At 39.3% G+C, this 22,571-nt stretch overlaps 1 protein-coding gene across 1 annotated transcript in view; it reads left to right on the forward strand.

The window, feature by feature from the left end:
* LOC138827153 (zinc finger protein 33B-like) overlaps positions 1-22,571 on the forward strand; it is a 54,745-nt gene that overhangs the window by 20,472 nt on the left and 11,702 nt on the right. Inside the window, exons 5-7 of the mRNA XM_070022633.1 lie at positions 8,975-8,984; positions 21,310-21,477; positions 21,646-22,285. Coding sequence (XP_069878734.1) covers positions 8,975-8,984; positions 21,310-21,477; positions 21,646-22,285 — 818 coding nt within the window. The remainder of the gene's footprint in view (positions 1-8,974; positions 8,985-21,309; positions 21,478-21,645; positions 22,286-22,571) is intronic.

A 22,571-nucleotide genomic window follows, 5' to 3' on the forward strand; every position in this document is an offset into this window, starting at 1 on the left:
TTGAAAAACTTAAAAGAATTTATTATAGACTAAGTGTTCACATTCACAATACTTAAGATCAAGAGTATACAGATTTCAAGGTGGGGGCATTTTCTGTGTGTTTTGGGATTTGGACTGTCCTCATACACATTAGTGACTGAACATCCTGCCTTAAAATTTTTAAGTTTTCTATTTCATATTATTTCTTTAGAATATAATCTGTATTTTAAAAACAGCATTGTAACTGGGCTATCATGTCTATTAGCTGTAATCTTAAGTGTTCAGAATACTGAGATCTGAGGAAAGTTAGTATTATCCCAACCTTTAGTCCTCAGCTCCACCCAGACCTGAGCTCCTCCCAGACCTAGAGTACCCTCCATACAGCTGGCCACTCCCTCTGTCATCTCAGACTCACCTGAACATGTACTTATCTCACTTCCTGCCCCCCCAGATCCTGTTGCAACCTGAAGAGGGACAAATGCTTGTGCTCCCTCTCCTGGGAAATATGGTCCCTCTAATAAAGCTTATAATAATCTTTCTCCTGTGCCTGCTTGTGGTCACCTGGGATGGACATGAAGGAACCCTACAAGGATCACAGATTGAAGTTAGGAGGATATGAAAGTCTGAGAGATTTATCTCCAATACACTAGCAAAGGAGTGGGAAGTGTGAATGTGGCTTAAGTGGTAGAACATTATCATTAAACCAAATAATTTCAAGGTCAGTTTCCAGACCTTGAGTTCAAGAATCAAGACAGGCAGACACATAAAAGGGCATTGTATTGTACTCAAATTTTAACATATTTTAACAATTGTTATATTTAACAATAGTCATATTTTAACAATTGTTTTTGGTGTACATGTATAGGAAATCTCTCTCATTTATTTTGTCGGTTTGGGGCCTGAACTCTGAGCCTGGGCAGTGTCCCTCTGACCTTCAGCTCAAAGCTAGCACTCTACCACTTGAGCCACAGTACACTGCTGGCTTTTTCTGCTTATGTGGTTCTGAGAATCAAACCCAGGGCTTCATTCATGCAAGGCAAGCACTCTACCACTGAACCACCTGCCCAGCCAGTCTCTCTCATTTTAAGTGATGTAAAATAGGCTAATTATATTAGTGGAGAAATTATAACGTGTCAGAACGGACACATCAATTGGAGTATATCTTGCCAGCAACATTTTGAAAGTTTCAAAAGCCATAGGAAGTGCAGAGGGTGAAAAGAAGATCACTGTTTATATAAGACATTTTCAAGGAATGTTTACCATTCATTGGCTTCAATTCACAAAAAGCTAGTTTATAAAATCACATGGCTGAGTACCAGAATCTCTAGGTTTAGGAGTATAAACGCACAACTCCTGACTCTCCTTGTCTCGAAAATCAGAGGTTTGTGAACCCCTTTCTGGCACCTGGAGTGCTAATGGCAGAACAAACCTATAAGCCCATAAAATATCATCCACCACAGACTGGGGAAAGATGGGAAGGGCAGACTCAGGCTAGGAGCCTCAGATTGCTTCATGTTACAGCTCCCAAGTTCCCCTGAAAAACAGAATCTGGGCTTCTACCTCTTGGCTCTGACTATGGAGTGCAAAGCTGCACTTTAGAGCACTTCCAGCAGCAAGGGAAAAGCAAAGTAACCCGAATTTGCAAAATAAAAACACAGTGAGCAAGGAGGAACTGGCACCTCTTCCTCCCTCCACACCCCATCCCCCACCCCACCCCCAAACTTTCAAAGGATCTATTCCTCCATAGAAACTACAATTCCCAGAATGCAATGCCCAATTCACCTGGAGGAAGTGGGCTTGTTACAGGGTTTTGACTGGCACAAGGCACTTGGTCCTAAGTGTGCATGGATGCATGGGGACCTTTCTCTCCCAGCTGCGGGAACTTAGGTGAGTTTCTTCTTGAAAATTCAGTTTACCAACATAAATATTGTGAGACCAATTAAAAACACAAATGTATTAGGAGCATTGCATAATTTGGCTTTTTAATTCTTAGTACTTTTAATATAATTGAGGTTATGAATCTACTTAGTTTTTATTTTTGTTTTTGTTCATAAAGTACGTTCTGCTGAATGTAAATTATGTCTCTGTTTTTCCTTAAAGTTTTGAATATCTCCCCTGTCACTTTACAAAGGTATTTGTAGCTGGGTGCCAATGGCTCATGCCTGTAATCCTAGGTACTCAGGAAGCTGAGATATGAGGATCCAAGTTCAAAGCCAGCCTGGGCAGGAAAGTCCATAAGTCTTATCCCCAACTAACTACCAAAAAATGGAAGTGGCCTTGTGGCTCAAGTCGTAGAGAGATCAATTTGAGCTGAATAACGCAGGGACAGTGCTCAGGCAGGGTTCAAGCCACAAGATCAACCAAAAAAAAAAAAAAAAAGTACTTGCAGACAGTAAACTGATTGATTCTGGCATCATCTTCCTCTGCCCTAATATATATACTGGAATAAAATAAAAGAATTTAAAGACAGATATACTTTATAATCTTTGAATTAAATGGATTTGTCAAATTCTACTCATTACTTTCCCCCAAACTCCCAAATTCCATCTATGAAATTTTAAGGAGTTTTTGGTTATTTATGTCTGAATTTGCCTTTCCTTATAAAGTTTTCCCCTGTTTTGTTGTTGGTCCTGTGGCTTGAACTCAGAGCTTGGGCACTGTCTGTGAGCATTTGCTGTGCTGTACTTGCCTTTCTTTTATTAATTGCTTCAGGAGACTAGTGAAAAGTTTCCTCCTAGGGGTTTCTTAGAAAATGGTACTCCTCCTCCAAGACTCTTCAAAAAAATGGTTGTGTAGGTAGATCAGGATGAATGTGGGACGAGGTATAGTTCAGGGCAGGTCTATGTTCATGTGAAGCTTGATTACTTGCTCCAAACAAGCCTGTTTTTTTTCTTTTCTGTTTTGCATATCCTATTTTGTTTTGATTTTCTACCTCTTCTCTGATCCTAGAAGTTCCTGTCAGCAAGTCTAGGCCACGTATCTAGGGGACCTCAGACTTGTCTTCCCAGACTGTATCCATTACACTGTGGAATAAATCTTTTGCCTCCCTCCCTCATATCAGACATTCTAAGCTTGTCTCTTAAGGGTTTATTGTGATTGAAGATGATCCTTTCTCCACATTGGGAAGGATTGTGTAGGAAACTTTCATACCTGATATTCAGTCCTCCAGTGTAAGGGTTTTCCATCCCTCTTTTAGTGGGCCTTAGCTATTCCTCATGAAAATGGAGATCGTGAGGCACGTTTGGATGTATAGACGGCAACACTGGAGCACTTACAAAATATGAAGGAAAAAGAATTCTTTCTTTCTGTAAAAGTTATAAGTAAGTTCTTAAGAGGCAAGGATATAAGGATCAGTCAAAAATGGGTGCTTCCTAGACTAGCTGTGTCCCATAGTTGTCATTGTTCTTGGTTACATTTTTAAAACATTCACTTCTATGTTTTATGTTTATTGTACTAGTATAAATAGAATTTACTTCCTACATTATTTTTGAATTGTTCATTGCTCACAGATGTAAGTCTCATTATTATACAAATATTATATCCTCTACTTCATTGATCACAGTTATTGACTATTGCAGATCCTGAGGTAGAAGGTAAAAATATGGTAAGGTATTCAGGGATATATTATGGGTCTGACTTCCTCTGGAGGAAAAGGTGAACCAATGGAAAAAGATGGAGCTTATGCATAACACTTGTAGAATTCCTTAGGCAGGAGATGTGGTGCATCCCTCTTGGGTTCCACTATACCCAGCGATTCCAATGGTTTCGATGATCCATCGCCTGTGGATTTCACACCTTGTCCACAGTTCTAGTGGTAGGAGTCTCCCAGTATGTAAGGCAGGACTGGTCTCAGAGGAGTGATGTGATCAGTGGTACCTTGCTGGCTCCCATGTTTGTCAGTTTGTGTGGACAAGCACACCCTGACAACTTGAGCCTGGCTCAAGTTAATGCCTCTCACCATCCCATACCTCTGTTTCAGAGACCTGTCCAGTTTCATGGTTTTGTTTCATTTACTGTGCAAGCTTGTGTTATGTATCCATACATGCTAGTAGTTGGGCTGGGTATGGTTTTCATGGGTGAGGTGGTGTTTCATGCCTCTTGCAGGAACAATTGTGTTCTCACTAACTGCATGAGTAATCCTAGCTTACTATGCAATCCCCTTAACTTACATTGCATGTTCAGTTGATAGAACCTTGGTATCATAATTTTGGGTCTCTGTTTACTATCGGGGTTCAGAGGATTCTTTGCCATTGCTGCAGATTTTGGGGAATATTGGTTGCCCACATTATTGCTACCCAGACTCTTATTGCTAGTGCTACTGCTTCTCCTGAGACCCTTGTAGAAACCATATATACAGAAAAACGTGTTAATACTTTAGCTTGAAATGTTTCTGTTTTACCCTTGATATTCAGGTGGGAGTAGATAAAATGATTGTGATATGTTTTATGATTTAGAAACAGCAATGTTGTATGTTGATAATCACATAGACCTGCCAAAGACACAGTTAAAAATGATGTGTCATGCTAATTGTCAGTACATCTGTGTTATCCCTCTTGAATATGATGGAAATATGACTTGTACCAATATCCAGTGACATATTTGAGGAACCTTGCCCTCTGATCATTTAAGCTTAGGCATTATGCAGCTTCCAGGTATCTGGTATTGGTCACTCCACCATGCAGGCTTAGCTGTATCACTTCTCCATTACCTATAGGGATTCACCTGGGGAAATAGCACTCTTTTTGTTATTTCGTAGGCATTTTCCTGTTTATTGTTTTGGTATTTCTTTACTCTTCCATTCTTCCTGAGATGTATGATCTGCTGATTTTCCAGGTTCAGGCTGATAAACACTTGCTCAATTTACAAAATGAAAAAGGGGGAAGTGGTGCAGACCCTGAGGTGCCAAGAGCTGTAAAGGTGTGAGTAAAAGCTCCACAACCACAGACTCCAATCTTCAGGGCTATAAGTACTTGCCCTTGTCATAGGAGGGTGTGTTCCTTTTAGCTTCTGGGCCTAGGGGCTTACCTCTAGGTGTTTGTTGGACTAAGGTTGAACTAGAATGAGGAAAGATGCATATGGTCTGCACTTGTTGACTCAGTGAGTACTAGAACAATGTGATGCAAGCACTGGACCAATCTAGAAAGTGTCTACAGCTAAGGTTATTGCTGAAATTAAGAGAGATTCATCATTGGCCTTCTCTCAGTCTGTTCCATTATCATCCCATTGCCCTTCCAGAGCACTGTTGGTGTTGTGGCTGTCCCGCAACAGTGGTAGAGTGCTTACCTAACATGTATGAAGCTCTGGTTCAAGTCCTCAGTACCACATACATAGAAAAAGCCAAATGTGGAATTGTGGCTCCAGTACTAGGGTGCTAGTTTGGAGCAAAAATTTAGGGACAGTGTCCAGGTACTGAGTTCAAGCCCCAAGGCTGGGACATAAAAGAAAAGAAATGCAAGCTGGGTGCTGGTACCTCATGTCTTTAATCCTAGCTATTCAAAAGGCTGAAACCTGAGGATCGCAGTCCAAAGTCAGCCTGGGCAGCATTGTCTGTGAGACACTTATCTCCAATAAAAACCAGAAAACCAGAACTGGTGCTTTAGCTCACATTGTAGAGCACTTGGCTTGAGCTGAACGGCTAAGGGATGGTTCCTAGGCTCACAGTTCAAGTGGCATAACCAAAAACAAAACCAAACCAAACAAAAGGATAAAAGAATAAAGAAATTCATCATAAATGTAGGCTTGAACAATGAAAACTATATTTCAGGGATGGAAAGACGGTTCAGTGGTAGAGTGCTTGCCTTGCATGCATGAGGTCCTGGGTTCGATTCTTCAGCACCACATAAGCAGAATAAGCCAGAAGTGGCACTGTGGCTTAAGTGGTAGAGCACTAGCCTTCAGCTGAAGAGCCGAGGAACAGTACCTAGTCCCAGAGTTCAGGCCCGATGACCAACAAAAGAAAAGAAAAGAAAAGAAAACTACATTTCACAGATACTGTTGGAAGCACCCCAGTTTTATCACTTTGTCTCTCAGGAATTTAGTTTTAGGGAGGATTATTTTTTGTGGTTGTGGGGCTTGAACTCTGGGCCTGAGCACTTGTCTCTCAGCTCTTCAGCTCAAGGCGAGCGCTCTACCATTTGAGCCACAGTGCCACTTCCCAGGAATTTATTTTTAAAGATGAAATTATTTTTTCTTTATATTGTTAGAGGTGCTTTTAAGTTGAAGTCTATACATTCAAATATGCTCTTTGATTCCCATTTTCATGAGGAATAGTTCAGCTCCACAATAGAGACATGGAGAACCCATACACTGAAGAACTAAAATCAAACATGAAAGTTTCCAATCCAGTCTTTCCCAATTATTTTTTATGGAAGGGATTTCAAAATATCACAATAAACACCTAAGAGACAAGTGTAGGTTCTCTGATAAGAGAGAGGGAGACTGTTGTAGACCCTGGGGTGCCTGCCAGGAGCAGGCAAAATGGGAGCAAAAGCTTCAGAGCCATTAACTCCCACCCTCAGGACTGCAAGTCCTTGCCCTTTCTTGGTTTGAGGAAGTGTGTGTTCTAGCTTTTGGCCTGGGGCTTTAACTGTCTGGAGGCTTGGGTGGAAAAGATGTATTGAAATAAAATTAGGAAAGATGTGTGCTGTTTGCACTTTTGGGCACAGTGGGTCTAGACCAACATTACCCAAGCATTTGAGAAATATAGCAGAATTGTGCCATCAGCCATCTCTCTGTCTCCTTAATTATCATCCCATTGGCTCTCAGAGCCTTGCTTGTGCTCTGATGGCATTGGGGCAGGAGACAAAGATTTACTGCATACTTTAATGGTTAAGGTTTGAGAAGACAAGTCTGAGTTCCCCTAGATATGTAGCCTAAAGCTACTGAGAGGAACTGTTAGGATCAGAGAAGAGGTAAGAATTCTAAAGAGATTTTCACATGCAAAATGAAAAGACAAAAGCAGACTGGTTTGCAAGTGATTAAGCTTCACATCAACATAGCCTAGCCTAAACTTTACTCTTCTATCTCTCCTCCATTCATCCCTGACCCCCCTATCAACTATCTCTTTGAAGGGAAATGGAGGTGATGTGCCATATTCATACGAATCCCTGTGTGGGAACTTTTCACTAGTTACCTGAAGAAATTATTAAAGGAAATGCAAATAGGGCATAGCAAATGCTCACAGACAATGCCTGAACTGTGAGGTCAAGCCACAGGACCAACAACAAAACAAAACATAAAATCCTTAAATGAAATGCAAAATTCAGCAAAAAAATAAAAACTCATTTGATTTAATAGATAGAATTGGGGAGTTTCTGGAAAATTAATTGTTAGATTTTGTGAAATCCAAATCACCAGTAGTATTATGCTGCATATTTACCTAACAAGCTCACTATTTTATGCCAGTGTATACATTTCAGCAATGGGAAATGACCCAGGTATAAGTTTAGTGGTGGTGAATACCTTTGTAAAGTAAGAGGGGATGGATTAAAAAATTTAAGACAAAACAGAGATGTAATTTACATTCAGCAGAAGGCAGGCATTGAATAAACTGAAAGGTATAAGCAACGCCATCTCATAACCTCAAGTTCATTATTAGAACTAAGAATCAAAAAGCCTATACATCCAATTCTCCCCATATAAATCCGTTTTCTGGGTGGTCTTATGTATGTCAAGAGGAAACAGTGGTTTTCAAGAAGAAACTGAGCTTAACTCCCACAGCAGGGAGAGAAAAGTCCCAATGCACACAAGCCACTTGTTCCCAGGTATGTAGCAGGGTGGCATCGAGCATTGTAGGAATTATAGTCTCCGTGGAGGATATTTTCTTTGAAAGTCCTGGTTTGTTTTTGTTTTCCGGAGGGTGGAGGTGGGGCAGAAGATGCTTTTGCGCATCCGTCTCCCCACCCACCATAGGCCTTTTAAGTCTGCCTCTTCAGGATTCTTTTCTTTGCCTTGTCGCTGGAAGTGCCCTGAAGTATAGTTTGGCCTTGGGAGCCAGGAGTCCGGCGCCCAGCTCTGTGCAGTGGAGCTTGGGAGCTGTAACTTGAGGGAATCTCAGGCTTTGGAACTGATGTCAGGTAGGAACTGTGCAATTGCTGGGGAGTCTCCCCTCCATGGGTTTCTGTTTCTTTTTCTGTTTCTGTTTGTTTGGTGGGGCGTGAACTCTGGGCCTGCAAGCAGCATTCCTGAGCTCCTCAGCTCAGAGGGAGAGCTTTACACTTGAGCCAAAGCGCCTACTTCCCTCCACGCTTTTCTCCAGTGTGGGGTTGATAATTTGCTTGAGGTTCAGGAGTTTGTGCTGCCATTAGCCTCTGGGTCTTCAGATGCAAGAGCCTGATTCCCAAATGTCTCAGAGCAAGCTGGGTGATTGTCCAGACTAGGAGAGCCCAAGAGCTGTGCATTTGTACTCCAAGACCAAGGGATTCTTCTATTAACTCATGTGACTTTATTTGCTTTGCCCAGGTGTAAGAGGAGTACAGGAAGAATTCTAGTGAAATTGTGAGGTGTGTGCCTGCCTGAGTCCTCTTACACTGCAGTTGTATTTGGGGCTTCTGTATTGTTTCTCTTAGACATGTTTTAATCTATTTGGCTTGAGTTTTTATTTTCCCGGCTTGAGTTCCCAAGCGTTTGTACACAATCCTGTTTCTAGAGACAGTTGTACATGGGATATTGGAGTAATGAGTACTGGGCCTGTATTTTTAGGAATGAAGCCTAGCAATGTTTGAAGCAGAGCACCCTATGAAAAGGAATCTCCATCCTAAATGAACAGACCTGGTCAATTCTGGGAAGCCATATAGAGCAGAAGCAGAAAAGCACAGGAAGGGGAAGATGTTGCTAGCTTCCCTTGCCTTATGCAAAAATTGTTGCCACTTCCCTGAGTACCAGATTCACCTGGTACTCTTTCCTACACCACTCTCAATCACTTTTTGCTGTTGAAACATTTAAACTAATTTCTTGCAGTGTGATGTGATGGATTGAGGAATAAACCAGAGCGTAGTTATCACAGGGTACCTGAGGCAGTGGTTTGGGATGGTTGGGCAAGGATTTTGACTGAAAGTATTTATTTATGTACAAATCCCTAATCTTCTCGCTAATTTATGCAGCCTGTTTCCACTAAGACTTCTAGTATGTAATCATTGAAACTTCTCTTAAATATGCCGTCTGTGGATTTGCTAATGCTAGCTCTAATCAGTTGGTTGTGCCTGGTAGTTCAGGTTGGTCAGGGACCTTTGGTCTTATAAGAAAAATCACAGAAGAAACCTTGGGGTAATATGTCTTCTCAAGGTTGTATGCTTTGTAGATGTTGCCTATCATCAGTTGTGTCACTCCTATATTGTGTATTTTATGCTGTACATTTTTTTAGCCCTTTATCACCAGTAGGATGGCCAAGGTTCTTCCCATGACTGTTTAGGAAAGTGACCAGTAGGAACTTCTCAATCCAGGGTTTACATCATCTTTACTCATGTTCCTGTGGCCAAAGCATGCTAAATGTCAAATTACAAGTCATTGCATAGGTGTGCAATGGGTACAGTGAAATTTGCCATTTGACAATCATTATTGAAATAAGATCACACCAGAAATAGGTTCTGTATATATTTTCCTTTATAACATTTGATAAAAACTACTGAGTTACATCAGACATGCATTCCATGGAGTTTAAATATGTACATCAATGAGGTAGCACATAAATTCCAATGGATTCCTAGGATACCTTTGCATTAAAAGAAAGCAATTCATACATCCTGAAGTACATTCAGTAATAACTACTTTTAGTGCAAATGTGATATGTTTTTGCTTTCAATTATTCATTTTTGGGGGGAACTTTCATTTTTACAAATTTAGTGAGTATATAAACATGGAAATTAGTTGCTTTAATGATATCTATGTATCAGGAAATGGGCTGGATTTGTGTTTATAGGAGAAATTAATGTTCTTGAGACATTAAAGATTCTTCACTTATTAGAAAGCTTTATGCTTTTCCAGACCATGTATCATGTTTGCAAGAGGAAATTCTGGGGCAAAATACTCACAGATTCTTTTGTGAATATGTCATTTGCCTTATATCTCAGCCATCCTTCCAGAATCTTCTGTTCATTGTCAGCAGCAAGAAAGAATGAAAGGATCTCTGGTGAGTTTTTTTTTCAGTTTTTATTTCTCATTTGTTTTCCATTCCATTATATAAACCTAAAGATGTTCAAGAATTAAAAAACAAGGGGGTGGGAAGGTGGCTCAGTGGTAGAGCGCTTGCCTTGCATGCATGAGAACCTGGGTTCCATTCCTCAGCACCACATAAGGAAAAAGAAAAAAGCCGGAAGTTGTGGCTCAAGTGGTAGATTGCTAGCCTTGAGCTGAAGAGCTGAGGGACAGCGCCCAGACCCAGAGTTGAGGCCCTTCGACTGGACCCCCCCCCAAAAAAAAGAATTGAAAACAATACCAGCCACACAGATTCAGCCTCAGGAACATATTCTTAAATCAGATAAAGATGGCTTGTAGATTTAGCAGATTAAATGGTTATATTCTTTTTAAGTTGAATGCATATTTGTTTCAGAATGTCTATGTTTTGTGGTGTCATAAAGTTGATTCACACTTGTTATGTGATGTAATGATACCAAGGAGGTTATATCTCATGAAAGGTGAAGGATAGATTGCAACCAGATCACATCCTCATGAGTAACATTAAACTAATTCAATGACATTTTCCTGGAATTGCTGAAATAGTCTGGTCACACAGAACTTCATGTGTTCTAAAGGAATGATTAACCTATATGTCCTTAAATTAATCTCCATATCTACTTTTTGAGCTACTTCATGGTCTTGGTCTTACTTGAAACTATATTTGTTGCTAAACTTTATGGTCTTCCTACAAAACCCTGTTTTCTAAAGTATCCACACAAGATTCCTTTCCTCTATATTCTCCCTCCATTCTTGATTTTCTACTCACTAGTGTTGGTTATTTTTCTCTTCCTCACTCTTTGTATCTATCTTTGAATCATTTTTTTTTTTTGCTTTTTGCATTCCATCTTTCCTCCATATGTGTCTCAGTTGTTTCTTTTCTTCAAATGATCTATCTGGGAGCTAGTTTTTCTTAGTAATCAGTTTTACTTTGCTGACATGGCTCTTATGATTAGCATTTTTCTTACTCATTGTTTAGGAAAATTGTTTCCTAGAGAGTTCTACAGGATTCCAGAACCAAAGACAATTAGAGAAACACAAAAACATAAACAGATAGACTTAGGGGAAATTAGGGTTTTGAAGGCTCTCTGGCACTTGGTCCCTGGGTGCCAGCAAGCAAGAATATTTCCTTGAGTGCACATAGGGAAGATTACAACTGATAACATGTAAAAATGAAGTATCTATATTAATATTACAATCAGAGCCACAACCGGTTGTGGGGGAAACATATTTCCTTTTTCTCCTGAGACAGAGACTGGTACCCAGAGAAAATGCAGACATGACGTTCACCTTACCTAGCCCTCAAGGTCAACAGCACCTCAGTTTCAGCTGCTATCTTTCCAAAACTAAGGAAAAGGCCTGCACTCCAGTTTCTGAACCCTCTCCAGAATTCTCTTTTAAGCCTTCTGCAGCCAGCTCTCAGTGCTCTCAGTGCTGTGAGGCTGGAATTCCAACCTCTCCATCCTTTTCCCCCTCAGCTCAACTTCAGAGTTCCATACAGAAAAGTAGTTCCTTCCCCCAATTGATACTCTACAAGAAAATCAGATTTCTCCTGCTTCTGTTATCTTTGGTATAACTTCATTTGATGTGGTATTCAGTTTTGTTTTTCCTTTCCACTATTTTTGAATATTTTAATTTACTGCCAGTTTAAGATTTGAAGTACTTTTGATAAAAAAAAATAATACTGTGATGAGGTCTTTTCTATTAGAAATATCACTTGTTGCAAAATCTCACAGATGTTTCCTCCAGAATTTATTTTGATCTCTGAGGAATTTCACTATTAACTAACAAAAGTGGAAATATATCCTTAGCGATCTACTGTTGAAATGACTCAGGAATATGTGCCACATTTGATCATTTGGTCATATTTATCATTTTTGTCATCTTGAGTGTTCCTTGACCCTGCATAAATTTGCCTCCACCTTCCATGAAGGCCTATTAAAATGAAAATCTTGTCAAGGAACATTTTATTCCCCTCCCAACTATATTTTGTATTGTAGAATGTAGGCAAACTTTACAAAACTTCATGGTAGCAGTTCTTTTTTATGTAGGAAGGAAATATCAGGGTATCTATGACCACATTTCAATATTTAGTATTTAAACCAAACATGGTTAACCTAGGATATTTTTTTCTTTTTTTTGGGGGGGGGTCCAGTCGTGGGGTCTGAACTCTGGGCCTGGGCGCTATCCCTCAGCTCTTCAGCTCAAGGCTAGCACTCTACCACTTGAGTCACAGTGCCACTTCAGGCTTTTTCTTTTTGCTTATGTGGTGCTGAAGAATCAAACCCAGGGCCTCAGGCATGCAAGGCAAGCGCTCTACCACTGAGCCCAACCTAGGATATTTTTATATGGGAACTAAATCAAATCTTATAAGGGCCCCAAAAATCATTAGCTTCTTTCTGCAGTACTGCTACTGTTTTTTAACATTCATGTGGACAGTGCTTTTCATAGATCTGGTCATGTTCTATGTTCTGTATTCCATGTGATATTCTGAATATGTTCTGTTTGCTTATTATAATACTTGTTAATAGAAGATCTAAATAGAATGTATGGTCATGTAGTACATGTAAATGCAGGAAAAGTATTTGTGTAATTCATTGTTACCCTGATATGTACTAAAATTTTATCAAAAAATGATAATATAATTTTTAAGATACCACCTTAGGCTTATTGTTGTCATGACAGATTATTGTCTCCTTAGAATTTTTTTTTTTTTTTGGCGGGGGGTCTGGTCCTGGGGCTGAACTCTGGGCCTGGGCGCTGTCCCTCAACTCTTCAGCTCAAGGCTATTGCTCTACCACCTGTGCCATAGCGCCACTTCTGGCTCTTTTCTTTTTGCTTATGTGGTGCTGAGGAGTAGAACCCAGGGCCTCATGCATGCAAGGGAAGTGCTCTACCACTGAGCCACCTTCCCAGCTGTCCGTAGAATTTTTACCTTGTCTCTATTGCTAGCAGCAGAAATGTGTTTGCATGCATTAGGGAAACTGTAATTTTTTATTGGTCTTGGGCTTCAATTCTGGGCCTGGCTGTTGTCAATCAACTTTTCGGGTCAAGGTGAGTGCTCTACCCCTTGAGTTACAGTGCTAATTTCAGTTTTCTGGTGGTTTATTGGAGATAAGTGTCTCATGGACTTTCCTGCCTGCACTGGCCTTGAACCATGATCCTCAGAACTTAGCCTCCTGAGTAGTATGGATTACATGCATAAGCCACCAGCACCCTACAAATCTGTGTATTTTAATGACCAGGTTTATATATTGTCAAATATTTCTAATTTGCTATTTAATTCTCCCAGTGAATAGATAACACAGCAAGCTGCAAACATTTTATGTAAGACAAAAGCATACCTGCAGCATAATGAAATTCCAGATTGGAGTTCTCATAACCCAGGTCTGATTTCTTGATGGACATGTGCCATTACAGAATTTATCATTTGATGATGTGGCTGTGGACTTCACCTGGAAGGAGTGGCAGGATCTGGATCCTGGTCAGAGGACCCTTCATAGAGATGTGATGCTGGAGACCTATAGCAACCTCATGTCCTTGGGTGAGCAAAGGTCATTTTTACTTGGAAGATCAAGTGTTTTTATTTTATTAGACATTAGACTGTTTAGGTTATTTAGAGATAAGATTCCAGTCCATGGGAAGTTTCATTTCTTTCTAAGGGAAACTTCAACTTGATTATATGTAACTCAAGAGCTAATTTTATTCTCACTATTTAAGAAAGCAAATCAGTAGTTGGAAAAAAATCCTAAACTATGTTCCACTAATACGAGACTGACTTCCCAGACTTGGAATGATTATTGAGGTGGATCTGCAGTCTAGATAGAATATACATTACTACTGATTATGATGTGGAAATCAGTAGTTGAAAGTGTGTATTTGTACGCCAAACCCGATATAGAGTTTAGTGCTTCAAGCTTTGAATTCTAGATACTCTGGAGGCTGAAATCTCAAGATTTTGGTTTGAAGCCAGCAACTGTAGAAAAATGACCATGAGACTCTTATCTTCAATTAACCATTCAAAAACTAGAAATGTAGCTAAGATTCAAACTAGTACAATGCTATCTTTGAGCAAAAGAGCTGAGTTCTAGCCACACAATTGGCACAATAAACCAAAGTTGGGGAAACTCCACAATTGGGCTGTTAAGAATTGAGAAACCATGGGCTGGGAAGGTGGCTCAGGGGTACAGCGCTTGCCTTGCATGCTTGAGGCCCTGTGCTTTGATTCCTCAGTACCACATAAGCAGAAAAAAAAGCTGGAAGTGATGCTGTGGCTCAAGTGGTAGAATGACACCAAGACAGGGATTCTGATCAAGCTGCCAATTTTTATTTTTCACACAAGGGTATTTATATGCTTGGAATAAGTAAGCTTTTTCCTTGGCCAAAGCAGCTGCAGGGTGTTTGCTTAGGGCAAGATGAAAAGGTGGTTGTTAGTAGCTGCAGGGTGTTTACTTAGGGCGGGGTGAAAAGGTGGGATCTGTAAACTCAGCCTCAAGATATTCCAGTGAGATAGTTAAGCCTATTATGTTGAGAGACTTAACTTTTGACTCCCAACACACACCCCCCCACAAAAAAAAAACAATTGAGAAATAAGATTTAGTAGCAACCTTGGAAACAGGATGTCTGCGACCTTACATTAATGATGACCCAGCAAGAGCAATAGTTCTCCACTATTTCTTAATCACAGGGCTCTGTGTTCCTAAGCCTAAACTGATTGTCAAGCTGGAGCAAGGTGCAGAACCATGGATAAGAGAAGGCTCAGAAGAGAATTTCACAGGTGAGTTAAAGCATCTTGAATGGTAATGATGGGTCCAGAGCCCAGTTGGTCTGTTTAACTTGAGCTGTACAGAGCAATAGTATTCCTAGTGCTGCTGAGTCATGTATGGCAGAGAAGTACGTGATCCTTTGTCTCAAGGAATTGTCAATCCAGAATTTACGTGGAGACAAACTGAATTTGGTATGCCAGTGTAGTTAATGTTAGCAATTCTCTTGTCTTTAGAGAAGTCATTCTTGAAGAAAGAAACACAATGAGAAATGTAGAAAAGGTGATCTCATTTTCCTTTAAACTAGTATGATGCAGGTGGGAGGAAAATAGGAGTATGCTAGGGCTGCTATCCTCTGATCAGGACAATTTCTTGTCAGTGGTGCTGGGCATAGAGTGAGATTCAGAATTGAAGCATTAAGAGTACATACATGAATAATTTGAGTAAATATTTCTTGGATAAAAATAGAAAAATCTGAAAAACAGAAAACATTGTTTTCTATTGTAAAATGGCAGTACTACTTTCTTAATTACTACATTGTGTAGAAAAGTATATATTCTGCATAAAACAATGCTTTATTATTTGAAAATCTTGTAACAGAATGTGAGGAAATATCTTTACATTAAGGAATTTATGGATCTCATTTATGTTTTTGTCTATTTTTCTATTATTCATTTAACATGTCCAAGAAATGGAGGATGTGATTAGCACCTGTCAGGAAAATCACAATGAATATCTATCTGAAGTAACAATCATCAATAATAACACAGGGGAGGAAAAAGTGAGACTTATAAGAAGTTTTAATTTGAGCTCAAAACAGAAGTCAGAACTGATTAAGAATAATGGGAACTCCTTAGGGATGTGGATAGAAAAGCTCACTGGGTGTCAGAACATGGATGCTTTCAGTGAACCTGGTAAGACATGTGCTGCATATAGACCTCATGTGTCTTCTGTAGTTGAAGAATATAAACAGTGTGGAAGGTCTTTCACCGAGAAGACACACCTTATTCTCCCTCAGAGAACACAAACAGGAGAGAATCCTTATGAATGTAAAATGTGTGAAAAGATTTTCACCTGTAAGGCATATCTTACTGTCCACCAGGATTACAGGCGTGAGCCACCAGCGCCCGGCAGAAATATATTCTATATACATTTTTCTATCTAACTTTGGGTGAAAATTACTGAGTTACATCATACATGCTTTCCATGGTGTTTAAATATGTAAATGAATGAGGTAGAACACAAAATACAATGGATGCCTAGCATACTTTTGCATTAAAAAAGCAGTTCATGGGTTGGAAAGTTGGCTTAGTGATAGAGTGCTTGCCTTGCATGCATGAGGCCCTGGGCTCGATTCCTCAGCACCACATAATCAGAAAAGGCTGGAAGTGGTGCTGTGGCTCAAGTGGTAGAGCACTAGCCTTGAGCTGAAGAGCTGAGGGACAGCACCCAGGCCCAGAGTTCAGGAACCAGGACTGTCAAAAAAAAAAAAAAGGAAAAAAAAGCAGTTCATACATCCTGAAGTATATTCAGTAATAAGGAATGACTTTTAGTGGAAATATATGTTTTTGCTCTCAATTATTCAATAATTTCAGTGGGAACATTCATTTTTTCCAATTTAGTGTGTACATAAATATATAAATTAGTAGGTTTAATAATATCTATCTATCAGGAAATGGGCTGGATTTGTGTTTATTAGACAGTTTAACACTCTGCCTAAGACATTAAAAATTCTTCGCTTATAAGAAGGCTTTACGTTTTCACAATAAAAATAAATAAAAATTAAAAAAAGAAGGATTTACAGTTTTCCAGTCCATGTATCATGTTTGCCAGAGGAAATTCTGGGCCCAAAATCTCACAGATTCATTTCTGAATGCATCATTTCCCTTAAATCCCAGCCATGCTTCCAGAATCTTCTGCTCATTGTCAGCAGCAAGACAGAATGAATGGATCTCTGGTGAGTTGTTTTATTATTTTTCATTTGTTTTCCATTCCATTATATGAACCTAAAGATGTCCAAGAATTAAAAACAATACCAACCACACAGATTCAGCCTCAGGAGCATATTAATAAATTAGATAAAGAAGGCTTATAAATTAGCAGATAAAGATTGCTTCTAGGATTAGCACATTAAATGGTGATATTGTTTCTAAGTTGAATTCAGATTGGCTTCAGAATGTCTAGGTTTCATCTTCTCATAAAATGTAGTCATACCTGTTACTTGAAGTAATGACACCAAACAGGTTAGTTCTCATGGAAGGTGAAGGATAGATTGCCACCAGATCACTTCCTCATGAGTAACATTAAACTATCTCAATGAAATTTTCTTGGAATTGCTGAAATAGTGTGGTGATGCACACCTTCGTGTGTTCTTAAGGAATGATTAACCTATATGTACTTAAATTACTTTCCATATATAGTTCTTGGACCACTTCATGGTCTTGGTCTTACTTGAAACTTCACCTGTATTTGTTGCTAAGCTGTATGGTCTTTCTACAAATTCCTGTTTGTTTTCTAAAGTATTCTCACGAGATTTCTTTCCTCTATTTTCTCTCTATATTTTTGATTTTCTACTCACTAGTGTAGTTTATTTTTCTCTTTCTCTCTCGTTGTATCTATCTTTCTATCATTTTTTTCTTTTCTCATTCCCTATTTCCTCCATATGTGTCTCAGTTGTTTCTTTTCTTCAAATGATCTATCTGGAACAAGATTTTCTTAGTCATCAGCTTTAAGTTGCTGACATGGCTCTTAGGATTGACATTTTTTTTTACCTGTAGTATAGGAAAATTATTGCCTAGAGAGTTCTACAGGATTCCAGAAACAAAGAAAATTAGAGAAACACAAAAACACAAACAGATAGACGTACGGGAAACCAGGGTTTCAAAGGCTCTCTGGCACTTTGTCCCTGTGCGCCAGAAAGCTAGCATAGTTCCTTGAGTGCACACTGGGAAGATTACCATTGATAACATGCAAAAATGAAGTATCTATATTAATAGTACAATCAGAGCCACAATTAAATCTTATAAGGGCCCAATCAATCATTAGTTATTTTCTGGAGTACTGTTACTGTTTTTTGAACATTCATGTGGACACTGCGTTTCATAGATCTAGCAATGCTCTATGTTCTGTATTCCATGTGATATTCTGAATGTGTGGTGCTTGCTTTTGAGAGTACTTATTAATAGAAGGTCTAAATAGGATTTATAGTGAAGCAGTATGTTTAAATGAGGAAAAATATTGGTTTAATTCATTTTTACCCTGGTATGTACTGAAATTTTATCAAAAATGATAATATAATTTTTCAGACACCTCCTTAGACTTAATGTTATCATGCCAGATTATTGTCTCCTTAGAGTTTTTATCTTGTCTCTACTGCTAGCAGCAGAAATGTGATTGCATGCATTATGGAAACTGTAATTTTTTATTTCTTTTGGGGCTTGAATTCTGGGTCTGTTTATTTTCCCTCAGCTCTTCAGGTCAAGGTGAGTGCTACCACTTGAGTGACAGTGCTACTTTCATTTTCTGGTGGTTTATTGGAGATAAGTGTCTCATGGACTTTCCTGCCTGGGCTGGTCTTGAACCTTGATCCTCAGACCTCAGCCTCCTGAATAGCTAGGATTACAGGTATAAGCCACCAGCGCCCTGCAAATCTGTGTATTTCAATGACCAGGTTTATGTATTGTCAAATATTTCTAGTTTGGTATTTAATTCTCCCAGTGAATAGCTAACAAAGCTAGCTGCAAACATTTTATGTAAGACAAAAGCATACCTGCAGCATAATGAAATTCCAGGTTGGAATTCTCATAAGCCAGGTCTAATTTCTTGATGTTAATGTGCCATTACAGAATTTATCATTTGATGATGTGGCTGTGAACTTCACCTGGAGGGAGTGGCAGGATCTGGATCCTGGTCAGAGGACCCTTCATAGAGATGTAATGCTGGAGATCTATAGCAACCTCATGTCCTTGGGTGAGCAAAGGTTATTTTGACTTGGAAGATCAAGTGCTTTTATTTTAGTAGACATTAGACTCTGTTATTTAGGGAGAAGATTCCAGTCCATTCCCAGGTAAAAAACTGCTAGTATAAAAGCCAGTCAAATTTGAGTCTGAGAGCTTGGTGCTGTTTTTCTTTCACACTAGTGCTTGAGCCACAATTCTATTTTGGCTTTTGTTTTGGGGTATATTCTGTATTTCCGTGCCCAGGTTGGTTTCAAGCCTGCCTCTTCTGATCTCACCTCCTAAATGTAGGATTACAGGTGTAAGCCTTTGGACCATTACATTTTCAAAAAAAAAAAAAAAAAAAGATTAGGAGTCATGGGAAGTGTCATTTTTTTCTAAGGGAATCTTCAACTTCATTATATCTAACACAAGAGCTAATTTTATTCTCATTTTTTAAGAAGGCAAATCAGTAGTCGGACAAAAGTTCTAAGCTATGATCCACTAATAGGAGACTGACTTGCCAGACTTGGGTAATTATTATAGGTGGATCTGCAGTCTAGAACGTACATTACTACTGACAGTATGCTCTGGAAATCAGTAGGTGAAAGTGTGTATTTGTAAACCAAACCTGATACAGGGGTTAGTGCTTCAAGCTACAAATCCTAGATACTCCGGAGGTGACATCTGAAGGTTTCAGTTTGAAATGAGCAGCTGTAAAAAATTGACCATGAGACTCTTGTCTCCAATTAACCATTCAAAAACTCGAAATGTAGTGAAGACTCAAACTAGTAGAATGCTAGATTTTAGCAAAAGAGCTGAGTTCAAGCCACACATTTGGCAAAATAAACCCAAAGCTGGATGCAACTCCACAATGGAGCAGTTAAGAATTGAGAAACCATGGGCTTGGAAGTTGACTCAGTGGTAGAGGAATTGCCTTCCCTGCATGAGGCCCTGTGTTCGATTCTTCAGCAGCACATAAGCAGAAAATAAAAGCCGGAATTGGCATTGTGGCTCATGTGATACAGTGTTAGCCTTGAGCTGAAGATCTGCCGGACAGCGCCCAGGACCAGAGTTCAGGTCCCACAACCAGACTGTCCCCACAAAAACAATTGAGGAACCAGATTTAGGAGCAACCTTGTGAACAGGATGTCTGCGACCTTACGTTAATGATGACCCAGCCAAGATAAATCGTTCTCTACTATTTCTTATTCACAGGGCACTGTGTATCTAAACCAGAATTGATTGTGAGGCTGGAACAAGGTTCAGAACCATGGATAAGAGAAGCTTCAGACAAGAATTTCACAGGTGAGTTAAAGCATCTACAATGCTAATGATGGGTCCAGAGCCCAGTTGATCTGTTTATCTTCAGCTGTACAGAACGATAGTATTCATAATGCCCCTGAGTCATGTATGGCAGTGAACTAGGTAATCCTTTGTCTCAAGGAATTGTCAATCCAGAATTCACTGGGGACAAACTGAATTTGGTGTGCCAGTGTAGTTAATATTAGCAACTCTCTTTGTCTGTAGACAAGTCATTCTTTAAGAGCAAAAGACAATAGGACATGTACAAAAGATCTCATTTTCTTTTAAACTAGTATTGTGCAGGTAGGAGGAAAATAGGAGAATGGTAGTGCTGCTATTGTCTCATCAGGACAATAGCTTATGAGTTGTGCTGGGCATAGAGTGACATTCAGAATGGAAGCATTAAGAGTACGTAGATGAATAATTTGAGTAAATATTTCCTAGAAAAAAGTAGAAAAATCTGAAATACAGAAAAACATTATTTTCCATTTTAAAATGTCAGTACTACATTCATAGTTAGTATATTGCAGAGAAAAGTTTTATTTTCTGCCTAAAACAATGCTTTGATATTTGAAAATCTTGTAACACTTAAAATGTGAGAAAATACCTTTACAGTAAGGAATTTATGGATCTCATTTATGTTTTTGTCTATTTTTCTGTTATGCATTTTAGATGTCCCACAAATGGAAGATGTGATTAACACCTGTCAGGAAAGTCACAATAAATATCTCTCTGAAGTAGCAGTCAGGAATAGTAACCCAGGGGAGGAAAAAGTGAGACTTATAAGAAGTTTTAATTTGAGCTCAAAACAGAAGTCAGAACTGATTAAGAATAATGGGAACTCCTTAGGAATGAGGACAGAAAAGGTCACTGGGAGTCAGAACATGAGTGTTTTCAGTGAAACTGGTAAGATGTATGCTGTATATAGTCCTCATTTCTCTTCTGTAGTTGAAGAATATAAACAATGTAAAAGGTCTTTCACCGAGAAGACACACCCTATTGTCCCTCAGAGAACATACACAGGAGAGAAACCATATGAAAGTAAAATGTGTGGAAAGATTTTCAAGAGTAAGGTATATCTTACTGTCCACCAGAGAAGACACAAAAATGAGAATCTTTTTGAATGTAACATGTGTGAAATGTCTTTTACCTCGAAGTCAAACCTAACTCTCCACCAGAGAACGCACACAAGAAAGAAACCTTATGAATGTAACATTTGTGGAAAATCTTTCACCTGGAAATCAAACCTCACTATCCACCAGAGAACACACACAGAAGAGAAAACTTATGAATGTAACATGTGTGGAAAGTCTTTCGCCAAAAAGGCATGGCTTACTATCCACCAGAGAACACATACTAGAGAGAAACCTTTTGAATGTAACATGAGTGGTAAGTCTATCACCCAGAAATCAAAGCTTACTGTTCACCAGAGAACACAAACAAAAGAAAAACCTTTTGAATGTAACATGTGTGTTAAGTCTTTCACCCTGAAGTCAACTCTCACTGTCCATCAGAGAATACACACAGGAAAGAGAACTTATGAATGTAACGTGTGTGGAAAGTCTTTCACCCAGAAGTCCCACCTTACTTACCACCAGAGAAGACACACAGGAAAGAAACCTTATGACTGTAACATGTGTGGAAAGTCTTTTATCCGGAAGTCAGAGCTTACTGTCCACCAGAGAAGACACACAGGAAAGAAACCATATGAATGTAACATGTGTGGAAAGTCTTTCACCCAGAAGGCACACCTTACTGTACACCAGAGAACACACACAGGAGAGAAACCTTATGAATGTAACATGTGTGGAAATTCTTTCACCAAGAAGTCAAACCTTACTGTCCACCAGAGAACACACACAGGAAAGAAACCTTATGAATGTAACGTGTGTGGAAAGTCTTTCACCCAGAAGGCACACCTTACTGTCCACCAGAGAACACACACTGGAAAGAAACCTTATGAATGTAACGTGTGTGGAAAGTCTTTCACCCAGAAGGCACATCTTACTGTCCACCAGAGAACACACACAGGAAAGAAACCTTATGAATGTAACATGTGTGAAAGGTCTTTTACCTGGAAGTCAAACCTTACTGTCCACCAGAGAACACACACAGGAAAGAAACCTTATGAATGTAACGTGTGTGGAAAGTCTTTCACCCAGAAGCTACACTTTACTGTCCACCAGAGAAAACACATGAGAGAAACCTTATGAATGTAATGTAACATGTGTGGAAAGTCTTTCACCAAGAAGTCAAACCTTACTGTCCAACAGAGAACACACACGGGAAAGAAACCTTATGAATGTAACATGTGTGGAAAGTCTTTCACCAAGAAGTCATACCTTACTGCCCATCAGAAAACACACAGGAAAGAAACCTTATGAATCTCATATGTGTGGAAAGTATTTCAGCCAAGAGC

Source organism: Dipodomys merriami, unplaced genomic scaffold (assembly GCF_024711535.1).
Source record: "Dipodomys merriami isolate MVZ:Mamm:240054 unplaced genomic scaffold, mDipMer1.0.p SCAF_151, whole genome shotgun sequence".
In the NCBI taxonomy this organism is placed as follows: Eukaryota; Metazoa; Chordata; class Mammalia; order Rodentia; family Heteromyidae; genus Dipodomys; species Dipodomys merriami.